The sequence below is a fragment of the Saimiri boliviensis genome, chromosome 17 (assembly GCF_048565385.1).
Source record: "Saimiri boliviensis isolate mSaiBol1 chromosome 17, mSaiBol1.pri, whole genome shotgun sequence".
NCBI classification, from domain to species: domain Eukaryota; kingdom Metazoa; phylum Chordata; class Mammalia; order Primates; family Cebidae; genus Saimiri; species Saimiri boliviensis.
Genome location: NC_133465.1, coordinates 46,639,072 through 46,659,169, shown reverse-complemented (window position 1 = coordinate 46,659,169; position 20,098 = coordinate 46,639,072). Strand labels below are relative to the sequence as shown.

Genomic DNA, 20,098 nt, shown 5'->3' with positions numbered 1-20,098 from the left:
CCTTTAAGTGAGTCATGGAAGGAGCTATCTGTAAAGCAGGTGGCTACTGGTCTGCACTAGGGTAATGCTATTAACCTGCTACCATCATGCCCATGTGCATTAATAAGGAAAGTCATTGCTTGGGTGGTGGTGATGAGAGTCTTTGAAGACAAGAAATAACATGCTAATTTTAGCGCCAAAGGGCAAAGTGATTAGACACTAGCTTAGAAAACACATTCTTTTCTTTTTCATGGGTTAGGAATAGTTCAAGGGAAAATTAATCAGAATTAAATCCAATATCTAAATCTGGTAAGGATAAACAATAAAAGACAATGAATGAATATTTGTGGTGTATGTACATGAATAGGTATGAGGTGAAGAGTGACCAAAAATACTAGTAGTCAATGTTAAATCTTCACTTAATTGGCCAGAAGAGGCACAAGAAAAATGACCATGTGTCCAGGGGTCATTATCACCCGGCCAGGGTATATAAAGAGCCCAGAGGCAGAGGAGGACATTCACACCTGAGAACACCCAGCTCCGCTCAACAGCCCACCCCACACCAGCCTCAGACACCACCATGTGCGGCTCCTGCTGCGGATCCACCTTCTCCTCCCTGAGCTGCGGGGGAGGCTGCTGCCAGCCCTGCTGCTGCCAGCCCTGCTGCTGCCGCGACCCCTGCTGCTGCCGCCCCGTGACCTGCCAGACCACCGTGTGCCGCCCCGTGACCTGCGTGACCCGCTGCACGCGCCCCATCTGCGAGCCCTGCCGCCGCCCAGTGTGCTGCGACCCCTGCTGCCTGCAGGAAGGCTGCTGCCGCCCCATCACCTGCTGCCCCACGTCGTGCACCTCTGTGGTCTGCAGGCCCTGCTGCTGGGCCACCACCTGCTGCCAGCCTGTGTGGGTGCAGTCCCCCTGCTGCCGGCCCCCCTGCGGCCAGCCGGCCCCTTGCAGCACCACCTGCAGGACCTCCACCTGCTGCTGAGACCCCACCTCTCCCGGCAACACACAAAACATTGCCAGGTGCACAGAACCATGCAGACTCCTCCACCCCTTCTGGATCAGATGAGAGACTCCACCTTTGAAGCCTAGCTGATCCTCAACCACTACTAACTCAACAATAACATCCTATTTCCCCACATAATTATGCAGTTAATCCTGGCCCTCTCTGAAAATCCTCAGAAAAATTCTAGCTTTCATCATTTGAATTCCTGGCTTGAAAAAAAACAACAACGAGTGAATAAAAATCAAAGCTCCTCTTGAATAGAACTCTGTCCCAGTGACTCATCACCCTTTTTCTACTATTTCAAGGTTCTCAGATGAGATTTTTTTTCTTCTAAGATAATACTATTTGTATGCTGTATTTTTGCATTGTAAAAAAAATATAAAATAAAATTTTATTTCTGGGGAAGCAAACACATTTCTTTTTATTTATTGTTTATCATTCTTCAAAAGCTCATTTTTAGCTTACATTACAGGATACAGAATCAGAAGAACGAAAGGAAGGATTTTCTAGGGGCCATTTTTGAGTTTTAGAATCGGAACAATTCAGGTGGAAGAGCTATAATTTTAATAGCATTTCAGATAAATTCAATCATCTCATGTGATTCACCTTCATATTTTAAGTTGCAGGTTTTATGGTGATGCTGAGGAAATGATGAGATTACAGTAAGTCTCTGTAAACATAAACTTGACTCATGAATAAGTTACACTCATGATAAGGGGGAGGAAGTCTAAGTTACAGCCTGTTTGTTCGTCCATACAGAAAACTGTGCAGTGATTGATGTCAAATAGGACCTGGGAATCCCTAGCCCCTGTATATCTTACGCTGGAGGAACCACTATCCCATCTTCTCTACGGTTCCCAATAGCACCACCAAGGCCAGTTCTACTTCCAGTGGAGTAGCTGCTGCTGAGAAGACAGGGAGAAATGAAGCCTTGGTTGTAATCATCCTAGTTTTGAGCTCCGCATACATACATCTTACCATTTAAACAACGCCCATGCAGTTGAAATGTTGATTACATTAATCCATACTGGGTATATTTTTGATATTGTTAAACATGTGTAAATTGGTAAGGAAGGCTAACCACTATCATTTCCCTGAGAAATACGTTTTTAGTACGTAGCATCTGATATAAAAGAGGCTTTTTTTTTTTGGACTGTTCAGCATGTATTCCTGGGCTTATCTATCTGCCCACTGAGAGAAGGAAGGGAAGGTAAGCTTTGTGAGGGCAGGGATCTTTTTTTTTTTAATTTTAATTTAAGTCCAGGAGTACATGTGCAGTTTATTATATAGGTAAATTGTGTGTCACAAAGTTTAGGTATACAAATTATTTCATTACCTAAGTAATAAGCATAGTAACGGATGGCCAGGTGCAGTGGCTCATGGCTGTAATCCCAGCACTTTGGGAAGCTGAGGTGGGTGGATCACTTGAGGTCAGGAATTCAAGACCAGCCCGGCCAACATGGCAAAACCCTGTTTCTACTAAAAATACAAATATTAGCTGGGCATGGTGGCACACACCTGTAATCCAGGCTACTCAGGAGGCTGAGGCAGGAGAATCACTTAAACCCAGGAGGCAGAGGCTTCAGTGAGCTGAGATTGCACTACTGCACTCCAGCCTGGGTGACAGAGTGAAATTCTGTCTCAAAACATTAATTAATTTAATTAAAGCATAGTAACAGGTGGTTTTTTGATCCTCACCCTCCTCCCACCATTCGCCCTCAAGTAGGCCCCAGTATCTGTTGCTTCCTTGTTTGAGTCCATCCATACTCAGTGTTTAGCTTACCACTCATAAATGAGAACACATGGTATTTAGTTTTCCGTATCTGTGTTAGTTCACTTAGGATAATGGCCTCCAGCTTCAGCCACATTGCTACAAATGACATAATATCCCTTTTTATGGCTGTGTAGTATTCCATAATGTATATGTACCACATTTTCTTTATCCAGTCCACCCTTGATGGGTATTTAGGTTGATCACATATATTTACTATTGTGAATAGTGCTGCAATGAACATATGCATGTGTGTGTCTTTATGTAAGAATGATTTATATTCCTCTGGGTCCATACCCATTAATGGGATTGCTGGGTCGAATGGTAATTCTGTTTTAAATACTTTCAGAAATTGCCAAACTGCTTTCCACAATGGCTGAGCTAACTTACACTGAGGGCCAGGATCTTGACTGACTATGTTCACTACTAGATTCCCACTGACCTGCACGATATTTGGCATATTGAGTATAATGAGAAATGATGTATTGAATGATGAATGAATAAGTTCTAAGGGGACTGGTAAGAAGAGAGAAAGACATCCTCATTCCGTCCCAACTGTCAACTCATGCCGGATGTGCATATTCTTACAATAAAACAATAAACTGATTCATGAAGAAGGATATTTTTTCTGCAAATACAGTAAAACTTTCTCAACAAGACTATTATATTCAAAATCTTTACATTTTCAGTACGTGTATAATGCAGTTTTATCTTTGTTAACAATTTGGTAATTAACCAATGACTTGGCTCACAAATCTGATTTCTTTCTATATATTCTTGATCACTGTTTTTAAAATTTGCTAAGTACATTTGTTTTTCCCCTCTCAGAGTTTTTCTTGTTAGCCTTCTAGAGACCTCCTTATTTAAAAATGTTATCTTGGGATTTCCAGCTCCCTGGAATCCCCTCCCACATAGTGGGAGCTCTCTTTCCCCTCCTGGATTTCCCCTCTGGAGTCCCCTTCCACACTCTTTGTGGAAGTCTTTCTCTCTTCTTTTTCTCTTTCTCTACCTAAATAAAACAACTTTCTGCAAAACAAAACAAAACAAAACAAAAACTGTTTTCTCAAATGGAGAATGCCTTGTTTCCTCCCAAACCTATCATTATTATTGGGTCTCGTTTATTTCCACAGTCACCCTATCCTCTGGTTGACCAGAGTGATTGGTGCAGGTTTGGGTAAACCTGTAAGGAACAATGCAAGAAATGGGGTCAATAAGAAGGCTTATACTTGAACTTCAACTTCAGATCTATTAGGTTGGTGCAAAAGTAATTGCAGCTTTTGCCATTGAAAGTAATGCCAAAAACTGCAATTACTTTTTGCACCAACCTAATAAAACAGACTTAGTTGTAAAGGAAAAAGTCAGAACCCCAGCAAATTCATTCATTCTATAAGCAGAAATGAACCCCAGCATAGCACAAAGGGAGATGCTGAAGACACTGGAATATGGGTCAGATGAGGCCTGGGAACACGTTCAACCAGGATCACTACCTGAGGGTTTTGTTATACTGCAAGATTGCAACCTTCGTCTAGAAAGACTCCTTTGACTGCCTCACCATATTGACAGCTTTGTTCACAGTATCCCACGATCATTCAATTATGTCCAACTATGATACTATCTCCTTAGGATATGTTTCGACATTTTCAGAAGGCTGAACAGGAAGTAATTCTTCCCATTCCTGAGGCTATTGGTAAGACATAGAGTCCTTTCAGCTGACTCTAAAAATTAGTCATATCACAAATAACTGTTTTCAAAGTAAACACACTGTAAAAGTTCCTAAATAAAATAGCCATTCCCTAATACCTGGAAATGTGGTACCTACAATCCATTCTTTAGCTATAGTGAGTTCTTCAGCTTTTTGGGCTGACAAATAATGTTCCCGCAGATGTTTCTGGAATGAGTATTGGCTCCAAAACTTACTAGGTATATGACCTTGGGGAAGTCACTTATCTGGTTCCTTACATGTGAAATGAGGAATAAACAATATCTACATCCTAAGAATGTTATGAATATTAGATTAATACATGTATTTTTTAACATGATGCTTGGAACATAGTTAGAACTTAACGATACTGGCTGTCATGAAGATTACAGTGAAATTTACCTTGGTCTGGAAAGATACGACCATAGAAATCAATGAACATGTCTCCAAGACAAAACAAACAAACAAACAACAACAACAAAAAAACCCAAAAAACAAAAAACACCGAATGATGGAAGCCTACTGAAATGCATTCTTGTACCTCCAAAAAGTGGACTGGAAAATTCTTCTTTCATGGAGAAATCTTGACTTTTAAAGTATTCCCGTAGTATTATTCTCAACTTCTTTTGCCCAGGAAGCTTAGCAGTGGAAAAGAATGCTAACAGCTTAAGGTGCTCACTTCACTTCAACCGCTAGCAAGTAAGCCTCAGAGCATGACAGCTACTTTGTGGTATCAAAACAGCAACTGGCAAAAGCGTCATTGAATTATAACAATAATTGGAGACTTTGAAGTTAGGGTCATTAAGTTCATATATGAAGCATAAATAGCAAAATATAATTGAGTCTCTGCTAAATAAGGAAAACAAATGGAATTTTGTGTGTACCTGAGCATCTAAACAATGTCTAGAGAACTTACTAATCTGCTGGTGTTATTTCAGAAAGAATAAGTGAAAACAAGGAAATGACCTCATGTCCTGGGGGTCATCAGCTCCCAGCCAGGTATATAAAGGGCCCAGAGAGGGAGGAGGACATTCACACCTGAGAACACCCAGCTCCGCTCAACAGCCCACCCCACACCAGCCTCAGACACCACCATGTGCGGCTCCTGCTGCGGATCCACCTTCTCCTCCCTGAGCTGCGGGGGAGGCTGCTGCCAGCCCTGCTGCTGCCAGCCCTGCTGCTGCCGCGACCCCTGCTGCTGCCGCCCCGTGACCTGCCAGACCACCGTGTGCCGCCCCGTGACCTGCGTGACCCGCTGCACGCGCCCCATCTGCGAGCCCTGCCGCCGCCCAGTGTGCTGCGACCCCTGCTGCCTGCAGGAAGGCTGCTGCCGCCCCATCACCTGCTGCCCCACGTCGTGCACCTCTGTGGTCTGCAGGCCCTGCTGCTGGGCCACCACCTGCTGCCAGCCTGTGTGGGTGCAGTCCCCCTGCTGCCGGCCCCCCTGCGGCCAGCCGGCCCCTTGCAGCACCACCTGCAGGACCTCCACCTGCTGCTGAGCAGCCCATTTTCACGAAAGGTCCCTCAGTAGATGGCCAGGTCCATCCTGCTGCCCCCCCCTCAGGGCTTCACTGCAGAACAATACACGTTTCCTTGAGAAGCCGGTTCCTCATCTCTTCATACTAGCTCATACTATGCATTGAAGACACCTTTTCAGACCAATTACAGCTGAAGAAAACTCTTTTTTCCTAGGACTCCAGTCTAACCCCTCTATCATCTTGTCTTCTTTCTAATAAACTCAATACTCCTGGCATAGAAATCATGGTCTCTGTGATAGTTCCTTCTGGTAGATTGTCTCGCTTTTTGTCTAGAGATATGCAGAATAATCCTCTTACATAGTTCTCTGAAATAACCTAAGTCTGAGTAGGTTTCTTATAAGCATTGTAAATGGCATTTATGGAGCACAGCTGAGTGAGGAGATGGTTACAACTATGTCTCTATCATGTGTACAGAGTCACGTGTGCTCAGAATTCCAGGCACTTATCAAACACCTGAGAAATGTTCTGCAGCAAGAAACACTCTGGGAGGCTGCACCTGGGTTAAAACTTACGTTCCCAGCCTGAGGGTGTGTTTACTGTTCTGACACGTGTTGGCACATCATAGAACACCCAGGATGTTAGAGGTGGAAGGAGCCTTAGGCAACTTCTGGCTAATTACCTCTGTTTTTGAAGTTAAAGAAAAATGAGTAATGTAAGATTAAATAAGTTACTTACTAATGTAATTATAATCACAAAGGTTCAGAAAAGACCCTGGAGAATAAAAGTTTCCTGACATTAGACCTTAAGTCAAACACGTCTTCTAAGTATGGTGAGATACATGTTAATCACAAAATGGTTTTGTATTTTACAACTTTCTTTTACGCTTCAATAGCCACACACACATACACACACACACCCTAGGACTACATCTAACCAAAGAAGTGAAAGATCTCTACAGAGAAAACTACAGAACACAGCTAAACGAAATCATAGATGACACAAATTAGTGGAAAAACATCCCATGCCAATGGATTGGAAGAATCAATACCATTAAAATGGCCACAGCAACCAAAGCAATCTACAGATTCAATGCTATTTCTATGAAACTACCAATGTCATTTTTCACAGAACCAGAAAAAACTATTCTGTAATTCATATGGAACCAAAAAGAGCCCAAATAGCCAAAGCAACCCTAAATAAAAAGAAAACCAGAGGCATCACATTACCTGACTTCAAACTATGCGATAGGACTTTAGTAAACAAAACAGCATGATACTGGTACAAAAACAGAAAGTTGTAAAATATAAAGTGACATAGACAAATGAAACCGAATAGAGAACCCAGAAACTAAGTCACACACATACAACCATCTAATCTTTGATAACATTAACAAAAATAAGCAATGAGAATAGGACTCCCTATTCAATAAATGGTGCCGGGATAGCTGGTTAGCTCTACGCAGAAGATTGAAACTAGACCCCTACCTTTCACCAAATAGAAAAATTAATTCAAGATAGTTAAAGACTTAAATGTAAGACCTCAAACTATAAGAATCCTAGAAGAAAATCTAGTAAACACCCGCTCTTGTGTCAGTTTGCTGAGAATGATGGTTTCCAGGTTCATCCATGTCCCTACAAAGGACGTGAACTCATCGTTTTTTATGGCTGCGTAATATTCCATGGTGTATATGTACCACATTTTCCCTATCCAGTCTATCATCGTTGGGCATTTGGGTTGGTTCCAGGTCTTTGCTATTGTAAACAGTGCTGCAATGAACATTCGTGTGCACGTGCCCTTGTAGTAGAATGATTTATAATCCTTTGGATATATACCCAGTAATGGGATTGCTGGGTCAAATAGGATTTCTATTTTTATGTCCTTGAGGAATCGCCACACTGTCTTCCACAATGGTTGAATTAATTTACATTCCCACCAACAGTGTAAAAGTGTTCCTATTTCTCCGCATCCTCTCCAGCATCTGTTGTTTCTCGATTTTTTAATGATCGCCATTCTAATTGGTGTGAGATGGTATCAAAAAAAAGAAAAAAAAGAAAAAAAAGAAAATCTAATAAACACCATTCTGAACATCAACCTTGGGAAAGAATTTATGACTAAGTCCTCAAAAGCAATTACCACAAACACAAAAATTGATGAGTGGGACCTAATTAAACTAAAGAGCTTCTGCCCAGCAAACAAAACTATCAACACAGTAAACAGACAATCTACAGAATGGGAGAAAATATTCACAAACTATGCATCCAACAAAGGCCTAATATCCAGAATCTATAAGGAACTTAAACAATGGAACAAGCAAAAAACAACCCCATTAAAAAGTGGGTAAATGACCTGAAAAATCACTTTCCTAAACAAGACATACAAGTGGCCAAGAAACATGTGAAAAAATGCTCCACATCATTATTCACCAAAGAAATGCAAATCAAAACCATAATGAGATACCATCTTACACCAATCAGAGCTGCTATCATTAAAAAGCTCAGTAATTGAAGCCCCATACTTTCAGAGTAAAGAAAAAAAAAAGTTAAAGACAACAGATACTGGCAAAGCTGTGGGGAAGAGGGAATGCTTATACACTGTTGATGGGAATGTAAATTAGCCACTATGGAAAGCAGTGTGGAGAGTTCTCAAGAACTTAAAACAGAAGTATCTAGATATACAATCATGTCATCTGCAAATAGAGACAATTTGATTTCCTCCTTTCCTATTTGAATACCCTTTATTTCTTTTTCTTGCCTGATTGCTCTGGCTAGAACTTCCAGTACTATATTGAATAGGAGTGGTGAGAGAGGGCATCCTTGTCTAGTGCCAGATTTCAAAGGGAATGCTTCCAGTTTTTGCCCATTCAGTATGATATTGGCTGTTGGTTTGTCATAAATAGCTTTTATTACTTTGAGATATGTTCCGTCAATACCTAGTTTATTGAAGGTTTTTAGCATAAACGGCTGTTGAATTTTGTCAAAGGCCTTCTCTGCATCAATTGAGATAATCATGTGGTTTTTGTCTTTGGTTCTGTTTATGTGGTGAATTACGTTTACGGACTTGCGTATGTTGAACCAGCCTTGCATCCCTGGGATGCACACAAATGTTCATTGCAGCACTGTTTACAATAGGAAAGACCTGGAACCAACCCAAATGCTCATCGATGATAGACTGGACAGGGAAAATGTGGTACATATACACCATGGAATATTACCCAGCCATCAAAAACGATGAGTTCGTGTCCTTTGTAGGACATGGATGAACCTGGAAACCATCATTCTCAGCAAACTGACACAAGAACAGAAAATCAAACACCGCATGTTTTCACTCACAGGCGGGTGTTGAACAATGAGAACACATGGACACGGGGAGGGGAGCACTACACACTGGGGTCCGTTGGGGGTAAATGGGAGAGGGACGGGGGGTGGGGAGGTGGGGAGAGAGAGCATGGGGAGAAATGACAGATACAGCTGAGGGGAAGGAAGGCAGCAAACCACACTGCCATGTGTGTACCTATGCAACAATCTTGCATGTTCTTCACATGTACCCCAAAACCTAAAAGGCAATTAAAAAAAAAGAAAGAAAGAAATTAGCCCAAGAATAGACAAATTGACCAACAAAATGGAATAAAAAGTACAAAGGCAAAAACAAACAAACAAACAAAAAAACAGAACTATCATTTGACACAGCAATTTCTTTACTAAGTCTGTAGCCAGAAGAAAACAACTCATTCTACCAAAAAGACACATGCACTTGCATATTTGTCACAGTACAATTCACAATAGCAAAGACATGGAATCAACCTAGGTTCCCATTAGAGGTGGATTGGATACAGAAAATACGGTATACATATTCCATGGACTACTACTCAGCCAAAAAAAGGAATTAAATCATATTTTTCACAGTAACATGGATGCTGCTGGAGGCCATTAGCCTAAGTAAAGTGACCCAGGAACAGAAAAACAAATACCACATGTTCTGACTTACAAATGGGAGTTGAACATCAGGTACTCATTGACATAACGATGGCAACAATAGACATTGGAGACTACTAGAGTGGGGAGAGAGGGAGGGAGACAAGGGTTGAAAAACTATTGGGTACTACGCTCAGTACCTGGGTGACAAGATCAGTCACACCTCAAACCTCAGCATCACACAATATACCCACATAACAAACAAGCACATCACACAATATGCCCCCTGAATCTAAAGGAAAAGTTGAAATAATGAAAAAAATAATGAAATAATGAAAAAAAGTGTTCATAATGTTATTGTTAAACGATAAGGTGAAATAAAGCTGTAGAGTTTATTTCCATCACCACTAGAAATCTGTCTAAATCAATTTGGAGGCTTCTTTTTTTTTTTTTTTTTTTAGGATGCTTCTCTAAGACCTCATTCAGTGTTGCATGGGCTGTGGGTTCTCAGTAGGGCTGTTGTTGTTATACACAGTCCTGACATCCTGACAGATGTGCCGCCTGTCAGTTCAACAACAGCTGATTCCCCTTAACAGAGGTTAAGTGCTTGATTAGAGGGTATGCTATTTCTTCCTTCCAGGTGTTTTTAATTTATTTCATGCTATTAATGGAACTCACTACTGAATAATGTTATTTCATGTGTATTCTTTGGTGACTGAGCAGAGAATCGACCATTTGCCATAACAAATATGTTTGTCTTTGTTCCAAACTTAAAGTTTAAAATTTAGAAGTTACCAAATGTAAAGTGACCTTTTACAACATATTTACTTATTTATTTAACAAATACAAGACACTAAGTGCCAGGTACTGCTTGTTCCTAGCACTTGACAAATATCAGCTCATGTAATCCTTACAACAATTCTGATATGAACTATTATTACAGCCCAAGGACATACAGCCAGTAAGTGGCAGAGGTTTAAATGAGCATTGTCTAGTTTCAGAATAAGTGGGATCAGAAAATAGGATGTGATTTGCCACCAGTGTCAAACTGCAGAGTTGTTTGGGCTCTCACAACTCGGGCATGAATAACTAAAGCATGGCCCATTTTTTCTCTGCCTGAAAATGAAGTTTGGCTATGGGGTGTGGATAAGAGTATTAGAGTGAATAAACACTAGAAAGGTTTACTGAGTGATGCACAGATTATCTTTTTGGATCTTTATAAAGGGGAGAGACAAATATCTTTGGAATGACCTTGAGTCAGAAATTTTTGCAGTAGAGAAATGAGTCTTGTTAACGTGACGATTTAAGTCTTCCAAAGAGGCTCCATCGAATAAAATGTGATTATCCGAAGACCCCACAGCAGCATGAAAATAAATTATGAGATAATATGTCTAAAAAAAAGCAGAATATACTATACAACTTTTTATCTAGTTACCTCTGGTTACCACTTTGAAAAACAAAATCCCCTGTCCATGAACAAAAGAATGTAAAACAAAAAAGTCGAAGGTCTTTAGCGATGAGATTGTGCCTGATTTCTCCCTCCTCTGTTTTCCTAATTGTGACTACAGGTTCAATTAATTTACATGCTGTTTAAAGTTTTGAAATTATGCTTAAAATTCCATTTGGGGAGCTTTAGATGGCGGGGCCCAAGGCACATTCTTTCCAATAAAGAAAATGATCCTGAAGTGATTTAAAATTCTTTCTGGTGACTAACAGGAGGAGTAAAGCTGGAAAGTGATGGAACTCTTTCCCCCATGTAGTTCCTAAACTGCCCCTGGCAACACTTCCTAAAGAAGCACCTCCATCACCCTTTTGAGCAGTGCCCCCCACAGCAGAAGACTGAGCAACCTCTCAATGTGTCTCTCCTGAACAGTGCACTGTATATGTGTGCAATGTTGGTTGAAAAACCCTTTCTGGTCACTTGCTAGTCATAGTGCCTACATCAAGGTATGCATATATGTGTGTGTGTGTATATATATATATATATATATATATATATATATATATATTTTATATATGTGTATATACATATTTTACACATATATATTATTATGATTATTTTTGAGCCTCCACCTCCAGGTTTCAAGTGATTCTTGTGTCTCAGCCTCTTGCGTAGCTGGGACTACAGACACCCGTCACCATGCCTGGCTAATTTTTCGCATTTTATGAGAATTAGGGTTTCACCATGTTGCCCAGGGTGGTCTCAAACTCCTGAGCTCAGGCGATCTGCCTGCCTCAGTCTCCCAAAGTCTTGGGATTACAGGCATGAGCCACTGCGCCTGGCCATCAAGGTATATTAAGAAAAATTTTCCGTTAAAGAATTCTTCATTACATGCACAAGAAAGGCAAAGCTAAAAAGTGACATGTTTCAGAGATAAAAATCAGCATCTTATGAACAGAAGGATCAGAGGTGCATAGAGCCTGAACTAGAGAAAGCATGCAAGGCAGTCTTGGGGGTTTTATTCCAATATTTAGTGGTTTGCAAAAATAAACTTTTGTCTGTCCTGTACAACTATATGAGCTGCTATCCCATTCAAGGCACAGGTATCCTACTATATCAAGTGATAATCAAACATATTCCCAAGCAGACTACATGAGATGGCTTGTCTAACACTTGTATGATTCACTTTTCACATGTAGGTGCTTCCAAGGACTTACTGAGTTCACTGCTGGGGGCAGGATAGGCTCTAGTCAGTGTTCTATGTACTCCTCTATATTTTTAATTTCTTTAAAAAACTGAAGTGTTTTTAGACCATTTTGTCTAGATTCAATCCAGTGCTATCTACTCAAAGTAAGCATCAAGAGCTACTATCACATCAAATGATGATGAGTTCTTAGATTTTCACACAGTGTGACTACATCCATACTTGGAGTTACGACAAGAGCTCTTTAATGAGATAATGAGAGTGTCACAAGCAACCATTAGTCAAAACGAAATTCTACTTAATTGGCCAAAAGGTAAACGAAAGGGATCACCTGCACCCGGCCAGGGTATATAAAGAGCCCAGAGGCAGAGGAGGACATTCACACCTGAGAACACCCAGCTCCGCTCAACAGCCCACCCCACACCAGTCTCAGACACCACCATGTGCGGCTCCTGCTGCGGATCCACCTTCTCCTCCCTGAGCTGCGGGGGAGGCTGCTGCCAGCCCTGCTGCTGCCAGCCCTGCTGCTGCCGCGACCCCTGCTGCTGCCGCCCCGTGACCTGCCAGACCACCGTGTGCCGCCCCGTGACCTGCGTGACCCGCTGCACGCGCCCCATCTGCGAGCCCTGCCGCCGCCCAGTGTGCTGCGACCCCTGCTGCCTGCAGGAAGGCTGCTGCCGCCCCATCACCTGCTGCCCCACGTCGTGCACCTCTGTGGTCTGCAGGCCCTGCTGCTGGGCCACCACCTGCTGCCAGCCTGTGTGGGTGCAGTCCCCCTGCTGCCGGCCCCCCTGCGGCCAGCCGGCCCCTTGCAGCACCACCTGCAGGACCTCCACCTGCTGCTGAGCAGTACACTGACTGCCTGGAGCACGCAAGTCACCTTCTGAAAAAGCCACACTCCCGTTTCTCTGCCTAACAAACCTCCTGCCTGAGCCTGCAAGATCCCACATCAACCAAGCTGGAACCGATAACCGGGCTCATCTATTAAAACCTGGGCCATTCTGCAGCCTTTGTAAAAGAAGCAATTTCCTTCCTCCCATCTAAGATTTTGTGGCATGTGTCCTTTCTAATAAATATCTGTTCTTTGGCCTTGCAAAGAGCTTTGGTTTTATTTACTCATTCTAATATTTTGTATTAAATGTATTTTTTATTTTAAAAAAACGGACACAAAATTGTACATATTTATGGGGTACAGCGTGATGTTTCCATACATGTGTACATTTTGTAATAATCAAATTAGGGTGTTTAGGATATTTATCACCTCATACATTCATCATTTCCTAATGGTAAGAACATTTAAAATCTTCTCTGATAGCTATTTTGAAATATATGACACAATATTAATAACCGTAGTTGTCCCTACTGTACATTAGAGTACCAAAATGTATTCCTCCTATCTACCTGTAACTTTGTACCTGTTGACCAGCCTCTCACCCTCTCTCACCCTCCCCAGCCTCTGGTAACAACTATTCTACTCTCTACTTCTATGGGATTAACTTGTTTAGATTTCACATAGGTGTGAGAGCATGTGTGATTTGTCTTTCTGTGCCTGGTTAATTTCACTTAACATAAGGTCCTCCAGGTTCATCCATGTTGTTGCACAAGACAGTATTTCATTCTTTGTTTCATGACTGATAGTATTTCATTGTGTGTGTATCTGTGTATGTGAGTGTGTGTCACATTTTCTTTATCCATTCATCCACTGATGAACACTTAGATTGTTTCTGTGTGTTGGCTGTTATCAATCGTGCTGCAGTAAACATGGAAATGTAGATGTCTCTTCAACATACTGATTTCATTTCCTTTGGATATATACTCAATCGTGGGATTGCTGGATCATATGGTAGTTCTATTTTTAAATTTGGGGGGACCCTCTATACTGTTTTCCACAATAGCTATGTTACTTTACATTCCTTACAGTCCTGTATGAGTTCCTTTTTTTCCAATCCACACCAGCATTTGTTTTTTTTTTTTTTTTGTATTTTTGATAATAGCCATTCTAATTGGGGTGAAATGGTATCTCATTGTGGTTTTAATTTGCATTTCCTGATGATTGGTGATGTTGAGCACTTCTTCATATATGTGTTGGCCATTTCTATGTTTTCTTTTGAGAAATATCTATTCAGGTCTTTTACCTTCTTTTAATTGAAGTTGTTGTTATTATTCACTGTTGAGTTGTTCAAGTTTCTTGTATATTCTGCATATTAACACCAGTCAGATGTAAAGTTTGAAAGCAATTTTTCCTATTCTCTAGGATGTCTTTTCACTCTGTTGATTTGATTGTTTCCTTAACTGTACAGAAGGCTTTTAGTTTCATATAATCCCATTTGTCTATTTTCACTTCTGTTGCCTGTGCCTTTGAGGTCTTATCACCACCAGAAAAAGTCATTGCCCAGACCGGTGCCATAAAATGTTTCATGTATGCTTTCTTCTAGTAGTTTTATTATTTGCAGTCTTATACTTAAGTATTTAATCCATTTTGGGTTGTCTTTAATACGTTGATAAATAGGGTCTAAATGTGCTGCTTGCCTACCATATGCAAGTCACAGGCTACATGGTATAAAATAAAAATTAAAATTGAATTTAAAATGTTCCCCTCCCCAAAAAACTTCTAGGGATGTGAGTCAAATTCACCTATAACTCATCTAAGAAGTAGAATATGAAAAAATAAAAGTACGACGTACTATGTGGTGTCAACACAGAAATCACTACTGATTGGGGAAAATAAGAAAGATTTTTTTAAAAAGCTAACATTTTAAATGGGTTAACATTGTGGTGCCCAGATCAGAGGGATGGCATTCTCAGTAATAGAAATAGTATGAGCAAACGTATGGAGGGAGCGGACCACAGGATTGTTCAGAGTACAGTTTGCCTGGGGGCACTGGATATATGGAGAGTGATCAAGAAAGAAGGATTTGGAAAATTTGCATGCTTTGAATACCAGCCAAGTGAGTCCACCATTAATGCAATAAGCACTAAGGAGCTGTTGAAAGTTTTGGAAAAGGAGAATGGTATAGCAAGTGCTGGGCATTGGGACAATTCTCATGATAGCTCCTTATATAGACAGAGGTCAAAGGCCAGAGAAGTAAGTCCTACAGAACTATGCAAAAACTAATCAGAAAGACATTGCCTTGATCCAAGTGATGTACAATAAGAGCTCAACTAAGATGTTACCCATGGAATAACAAAGACACAATGAGTATGGAAGACATAGAAACCCAGAAAGTATATCAACTTAGCTGAATGTGGGAAATGAAAAACAATTAGGAAGCAAATGTGACTTATTGCAATTATAAGTCTCTGGTGCAGACACTTAAAAGAACTTTAACATATTTATACTTATTTATTGTGTATTTAAAAAAATCGCTATTCCACAGTGTAATCTGTTTACCATATAATATTTCTATTCTTGAGCTTTTAGAAAAAAAGACAAAGACAAAGAGCTTTACTAACATTAATTGATTCTGGAAAGCAACATGATATAAAATAAAAAGAACTGGTTTAGGAACGAGTGATAAGAGTTTTATACCTAGCTCTTCTGACTGTGTGCCGTGTGAAAGGAGCAAATCACTTAACTTCTTCAAATGGTAGCCATCCCCAGACTCAAGAGTATTCTAACATCAACCAATGTTAAGTGAAAATGAAAAGCGCTCCATACCACACAAGCAATGTTTCCATTTAGAACTTTGAGAGGAAATGGTTCTATGCAAAACTCTTTTCCTTAATTGATCCCTCCTATTGCTGCTACATTGATTTTTACACTAGAGCAAGATATGAGACAAACAAATGGGGCCTTGCTTTCTGTATAAGCCTTGCTTTCCGTAGAAGTTAATAAATATGTGCCATTTATAATAAGAATGATGTCAGTTTCTACACCTATAAAATTAAGTAGTGGAACAAGATACTTTACTATGTTTTTGATCTCCAATATTCAGTGATTACATATAACCATTTTCAACTTCATACCTACAGTCACGGTTACCACATGACATGAACATCTTTACTGAAGCTGGTATGAATCACATTTTAATATAACCCCATTCCTGTACATACGAATACCACCACTTCATAAAAAGCTAACTATGTGTTTCTGTTCATAATTGGAAGGGAGAAATAAACCTACCCCAAGTAGAAATAATATGTTTTTTGACCAGTCTTTTTAAAATTATCTCATGTAACCCTAAACTCCCAGTGGAAAATCACATTGTTTCTTCTGCCAATGACCAAGAATTGTTTTAACTTTTATTTTGCCGAAATTTATCTTCATTTCTTTGCATTTATTATACTACACCTCTTAAAGTATATTTGGTCACCCATTTTCTAACCTGCCTTATAAAATAGATAAAAGTATTTTCTAACTCTTGCTTTTTCTTTGATTGATTCCCCTTCCTAAATTCAGTTGTCATGCTCTTTGATCTAATACTTTTTCACAGGACACATGGTTTAGTGACATAAAATGACGTAAATTAAAAGTAAATTCTGTCTTTGAGAAATTATATGCCAGATAATTCACATACCAGTGATTTTTGTCTTTCATAGAGAAGTGTAAATTTTATTAAAATATTTTGCAATCTTTTTCCAATTATCGAATATGAATTTTAGCCTCTCTCTGAAGAGACACTGGAATGAAATGGGTTTTGTTTTATATATCCTCCTGAGTGATCAATGTTTCCTCAAATACAAATGTGAAGTTTAGGAGATATCACAGAAATTGGAAAGATTTCATTTCAGGAGAAATCTATGAATTTCTACGAATGTGTAGTTTATCAAAGTTTCTATCTGTAAATAAGATTATATAGAAAGAGTATAATCTTATTAGTCTAAAAAATATAAAGACAGTCTTACATGAAGGACAGTGATGATTAACAATTCTTTTCTGGAGACTTGAGGTTTGGTGAATATGAGCCCCAGAATCACAACATCTTTTGGGTGAGAGTCACCTCATCAGGTGATACACCCACAAGTGCAAAACTGAAGCTGAAGCTCCAGTGGAAATTATACCATTGTTAGGAAACAAAATAACATTTTTACCAAGGACAAACACATTTGGTGAGCATTAGCTGAGCAATAAGGAAAATCAATTTAGAGATATATTTAAAACAATCCAGCATTTGAACAACCAGAGGGCCCTCAACAGGCTGGTTTAAAGAGTAACAAGATAAAAATGCTGCTCGCCACAAACAGAGGAATTGGCCAAGGCTTATAAAAAGCCCAAGGTGGAATAGGCAGCCATAACTCAGAAACTCCTCCAAGCAACCCAACCTTCAGACCAACTCCCGACACCATGGCCTGCTGTGAGAACACCTGCTGCGGATTTCCCAGCTGCTCCACCAGTGCAACCTGTGGCTCCAGCTGCTGCCAGCCAAGCTGCTGCCAGACCAGCTTCTGTGGATTTCCCAGCTGCTCCACCGGTGGGACCTGTGGTTCCAGCTGCTGCCAGCCAAGCTGCTGCCAGACCACCTGCTGCCAGCCAAGCTGCTGCCAGACCAGCTCCTGCGGAACCGGCTGTGGCATTGGTGGTAGCATTGGCTGTGGCCAGGAGGGCGGTTGTGGAGCTGTGAGCACCCGTATCAGGTGGTGCCGTCCAGACTGCCGTGCGGAGGGCACCTGCCTGCCAGCCTGCTGTGTGGCAAGCTGCACACCCCCATCCTGCTGCCAGCTGCACCATGCCCAGGCCTCCTGCTGCCGCCCATCCTACTGTGGGCAGTCCTGCTGCCGTCCAGTCTGCTGTTGCTCTGAGCCCACTTGTTGAAAACCTCCTTCTGATGGGAATCCTGTTAAGATGGCACTTCAAAGCTAACCAAATTAGAATCCTAACAAACTCCTGAACTCCAGTCCTATAACTGGGTTTGCAACCTCTCATTACACAGCCGTGTAAATTCCCTAGGATGTAAATGCATTTACAAGGGAAGACCAAAAGTCTTTCCTAAACCTGGATGTCAGTCAAAGTCCTACAATGTGAAAAGAGTTGCATAACATTTTACTATAAATATCATCTGAAATATTTCAGTGGTTGTTGTGACTTAGATTTAATAAAATTTTTTATCTTTTCAATGATGAAGTCGTTGTTAGAACTTTCTTGGCTTTGGAATTTGTTAAAGATATTGGGGCACTGGGATTTTTCAAAAATATCAACATGGCATGGCACTATGGTTTTTTGGTGTTTTTGCTCTTTTAATGATGATCTTTAAAAGTAATTTTCCTTTGTTTTACCATCAAATGGTCCAGTATTTTTGCAACCAAGGCATATGATTAAAGGAACATGACGACACTTAGGAACTGTTTCCTGAGGTCCTCACATGTGCAAGGTGGTGGGCTGGGTGTTCCAACTGATTGATTTTATAAAAAGGAACTTCATGTCATTCAGCTTCTTGAGGTTTTGTCAAATCTATTCATCCATTCATTTATACAGGAGGCTGTGTACAATTATTTCTATCAACTAAGATATACAAAAGCATAACACAAATTGTGAAAGATCACAAACACAAGATTATAGAGTAACAGCACATAACAAATATAAACATTTTCATTCAAGGTCCTGGGTTCATAACTCCCATAGCCTTAGTTATGATTTTAGGGCACTTTAGACTTCAGATGCAGGCCTCAGAAAACAGGATCTCTCTCTCTCTCTCTCTCTCTCTCTCTCTCTCTCTCTCTCTCTCTCTCGCTCTCTCTCCCTCCCCCTCTCCCTCTCTCTCTCACATTCTCCTCCCCTCTTTTTATCTGCTCCTTTTACTCTTCAAGGCAAGAGTCTTCCCTCACTGTTTTTGACACTGACCATCAAGATATTCTCCTACCTACCTTGTCTGATTGTAGGTCATAAGATTTCCCATTTCAGAAGAGGTTCTGCTCCATGTCCTGGAGGAAGGAAGGCTGCTGCACAGAGAGACCAAAAAGGATCTGAACAGACAGGCTTTACTGGGTTTCACCACTCACTCTACTAGCATTAGATCATATCCTTTTTGTCCAATCATGTTTCTAATGGTTGTTCATCATGCCTATCCACGGAAGTCTCCATAAAATGTCCAAAAAAAAAAAAAAAAAAAAAACACCCACAGAGTTTCAGGAGCTTCCAGATAGCTGAATATGTGTGGAGGGTCCTGGAAGGTGCTGTGCCCAGAAAAGGTATGAAAGCTCCTCACCCTTTCCCCATGCCTCACCCTATGCATCACTTCCTCTGTACTTTTTGTAATTTCTTTATTATAAACCAATAAGCTAAGTGTTTCCCCGAGTTCTGCGAGCCACTCTAGCACATTAATCAAACTTAAGGAGGGTGTCGTGGAATTCCCAATTCATGACTGGTCAGTCAGAAGCACAGGCAAAACAACCTGGAGCCTGTGCTTGGCACTGGAAGTAGAAGGCAGTCTTATGGGGCCAAGACCTTGCCCTGTAAAACCTGACGCTATTGCCACGTAAACAGCGTTAGAATAGATCTGGAGTGGAGAACACACAGCTGGTATCTGCTGCAGAATTTATGTCCTTGCTTATTGATGGGGAGAAATACCCACACATTTGGCCACAGAAGTTTTCTGTGTTGATTGTCATTGAGTGAGAGAATAGAAAAAACATTTGACTGTGTTGGTTTTTTTTCCCACCCAATAGCATAAGA

At 40.7% G+C, this 20,098-nt stretch overlaps 4 protein-coding genes across 4 annotated transcripts; all 4 read left to right on the top strand.

The window, feature by feature from the left end:
- Positions 1-495: 495 nt before the first annotated feature.
- On the top strand, positions 496-1,395 carry LOC101036956 (keratin-associated protein 2-1). Its single transcript, XM_003945076.3, has one exon. The coding sequence runs from the start codon at positions 560-562 to the stop codon at positions 962-964; it is 405 nt and encodes a 134-aa protein (XP_003945125.1). The 5' UTR covers positions 496-559; the 3' UTR covers positions 965-1,395.
- Positions 1,396-5,498: 4,103 nt separating this feature from the next.
- Positions 5,499-6,214, top strand: LOC120366855 (keratin-associated protein 2-1). Its single transcript, XM_039476509.2, has one exon. The coding sequence runs from the start codon at positions 5,550-5,552 to the stop codon at positions 5,952-5,954; it is 405 nt and encodes a 134-aa protein (XP_039332443.1). The 5' UTR covers positions 5,499-5,549; the 3' UTR covers positions 5,955-6,214.
- Positions 6,215-12,866: 6,652 nt separating this feature from the next.
- On the top strand, positions 12,867-13,586 carry KRTAP2-1 (keratin associated protein 2-1). The gene has a single exon (XM_039476508.2). It carries the CDS (start codon positions 12,931-12,933, stop codon positions 13,333-13,335), a length of 405 nt encoding a protein of 134 aa, XP_039332442.1. The 5' UTR covers positions 12,867-12,930; the 3' UTR covers positions 13,336-13,586.
- A 4,125-nt stretch (positions 13,587-17,711) lies between these two features.
- On the top strand, positions 17,712-18,546 carry LOC101029665 (keratin-associated protein 1-1-like). Its single transcript, XM_003942803.4, has one exon. It carries the CDS (start codon positions 17,774-17,776, stop codon positions 18,239-18,241), a length of 468 nt encoding a protein of 155 aa, XP_003942852.1. The 5' UTR covers positions 17,712-17,773; the 3' UTR covers positions 18,242-18,546.
- Positions 18,547-20,098: the final 1,552 nt, after the last annotated feature.

Bases quoted from the DNA above. Each gene is read 5' to 3' on its own strand.
- LOC101036956 (XM_003945076.3), top strand. From the start codon at position 560: ATGTGCGGCTCCTGCTGCGGATCCACCTTCTCCTCCCTGAGCTGCGGG.
- LOC120366855 (XM_039476509.2), top strand. From the start codon at position 5,550: ATGTGCGGCTCCTGCTGCGGATCCACCTTCTCCTCCCTGAGCTGCGGG.
- KRTAP2-1 (XM_039476508.2), top strand. From the start codon at position 12,931: ATGTGCGGCTCCTGCTGCGGATCCACCTTCTCCTCCCTGAGCTGCGGG.
- LOC101029665 (XM_003942803.4), top strand. From the start codon at position 17,774: ATGGCCTGCTGTGAGAACACCTGCTGCGGATTTCCCAGCTGCTCCACC.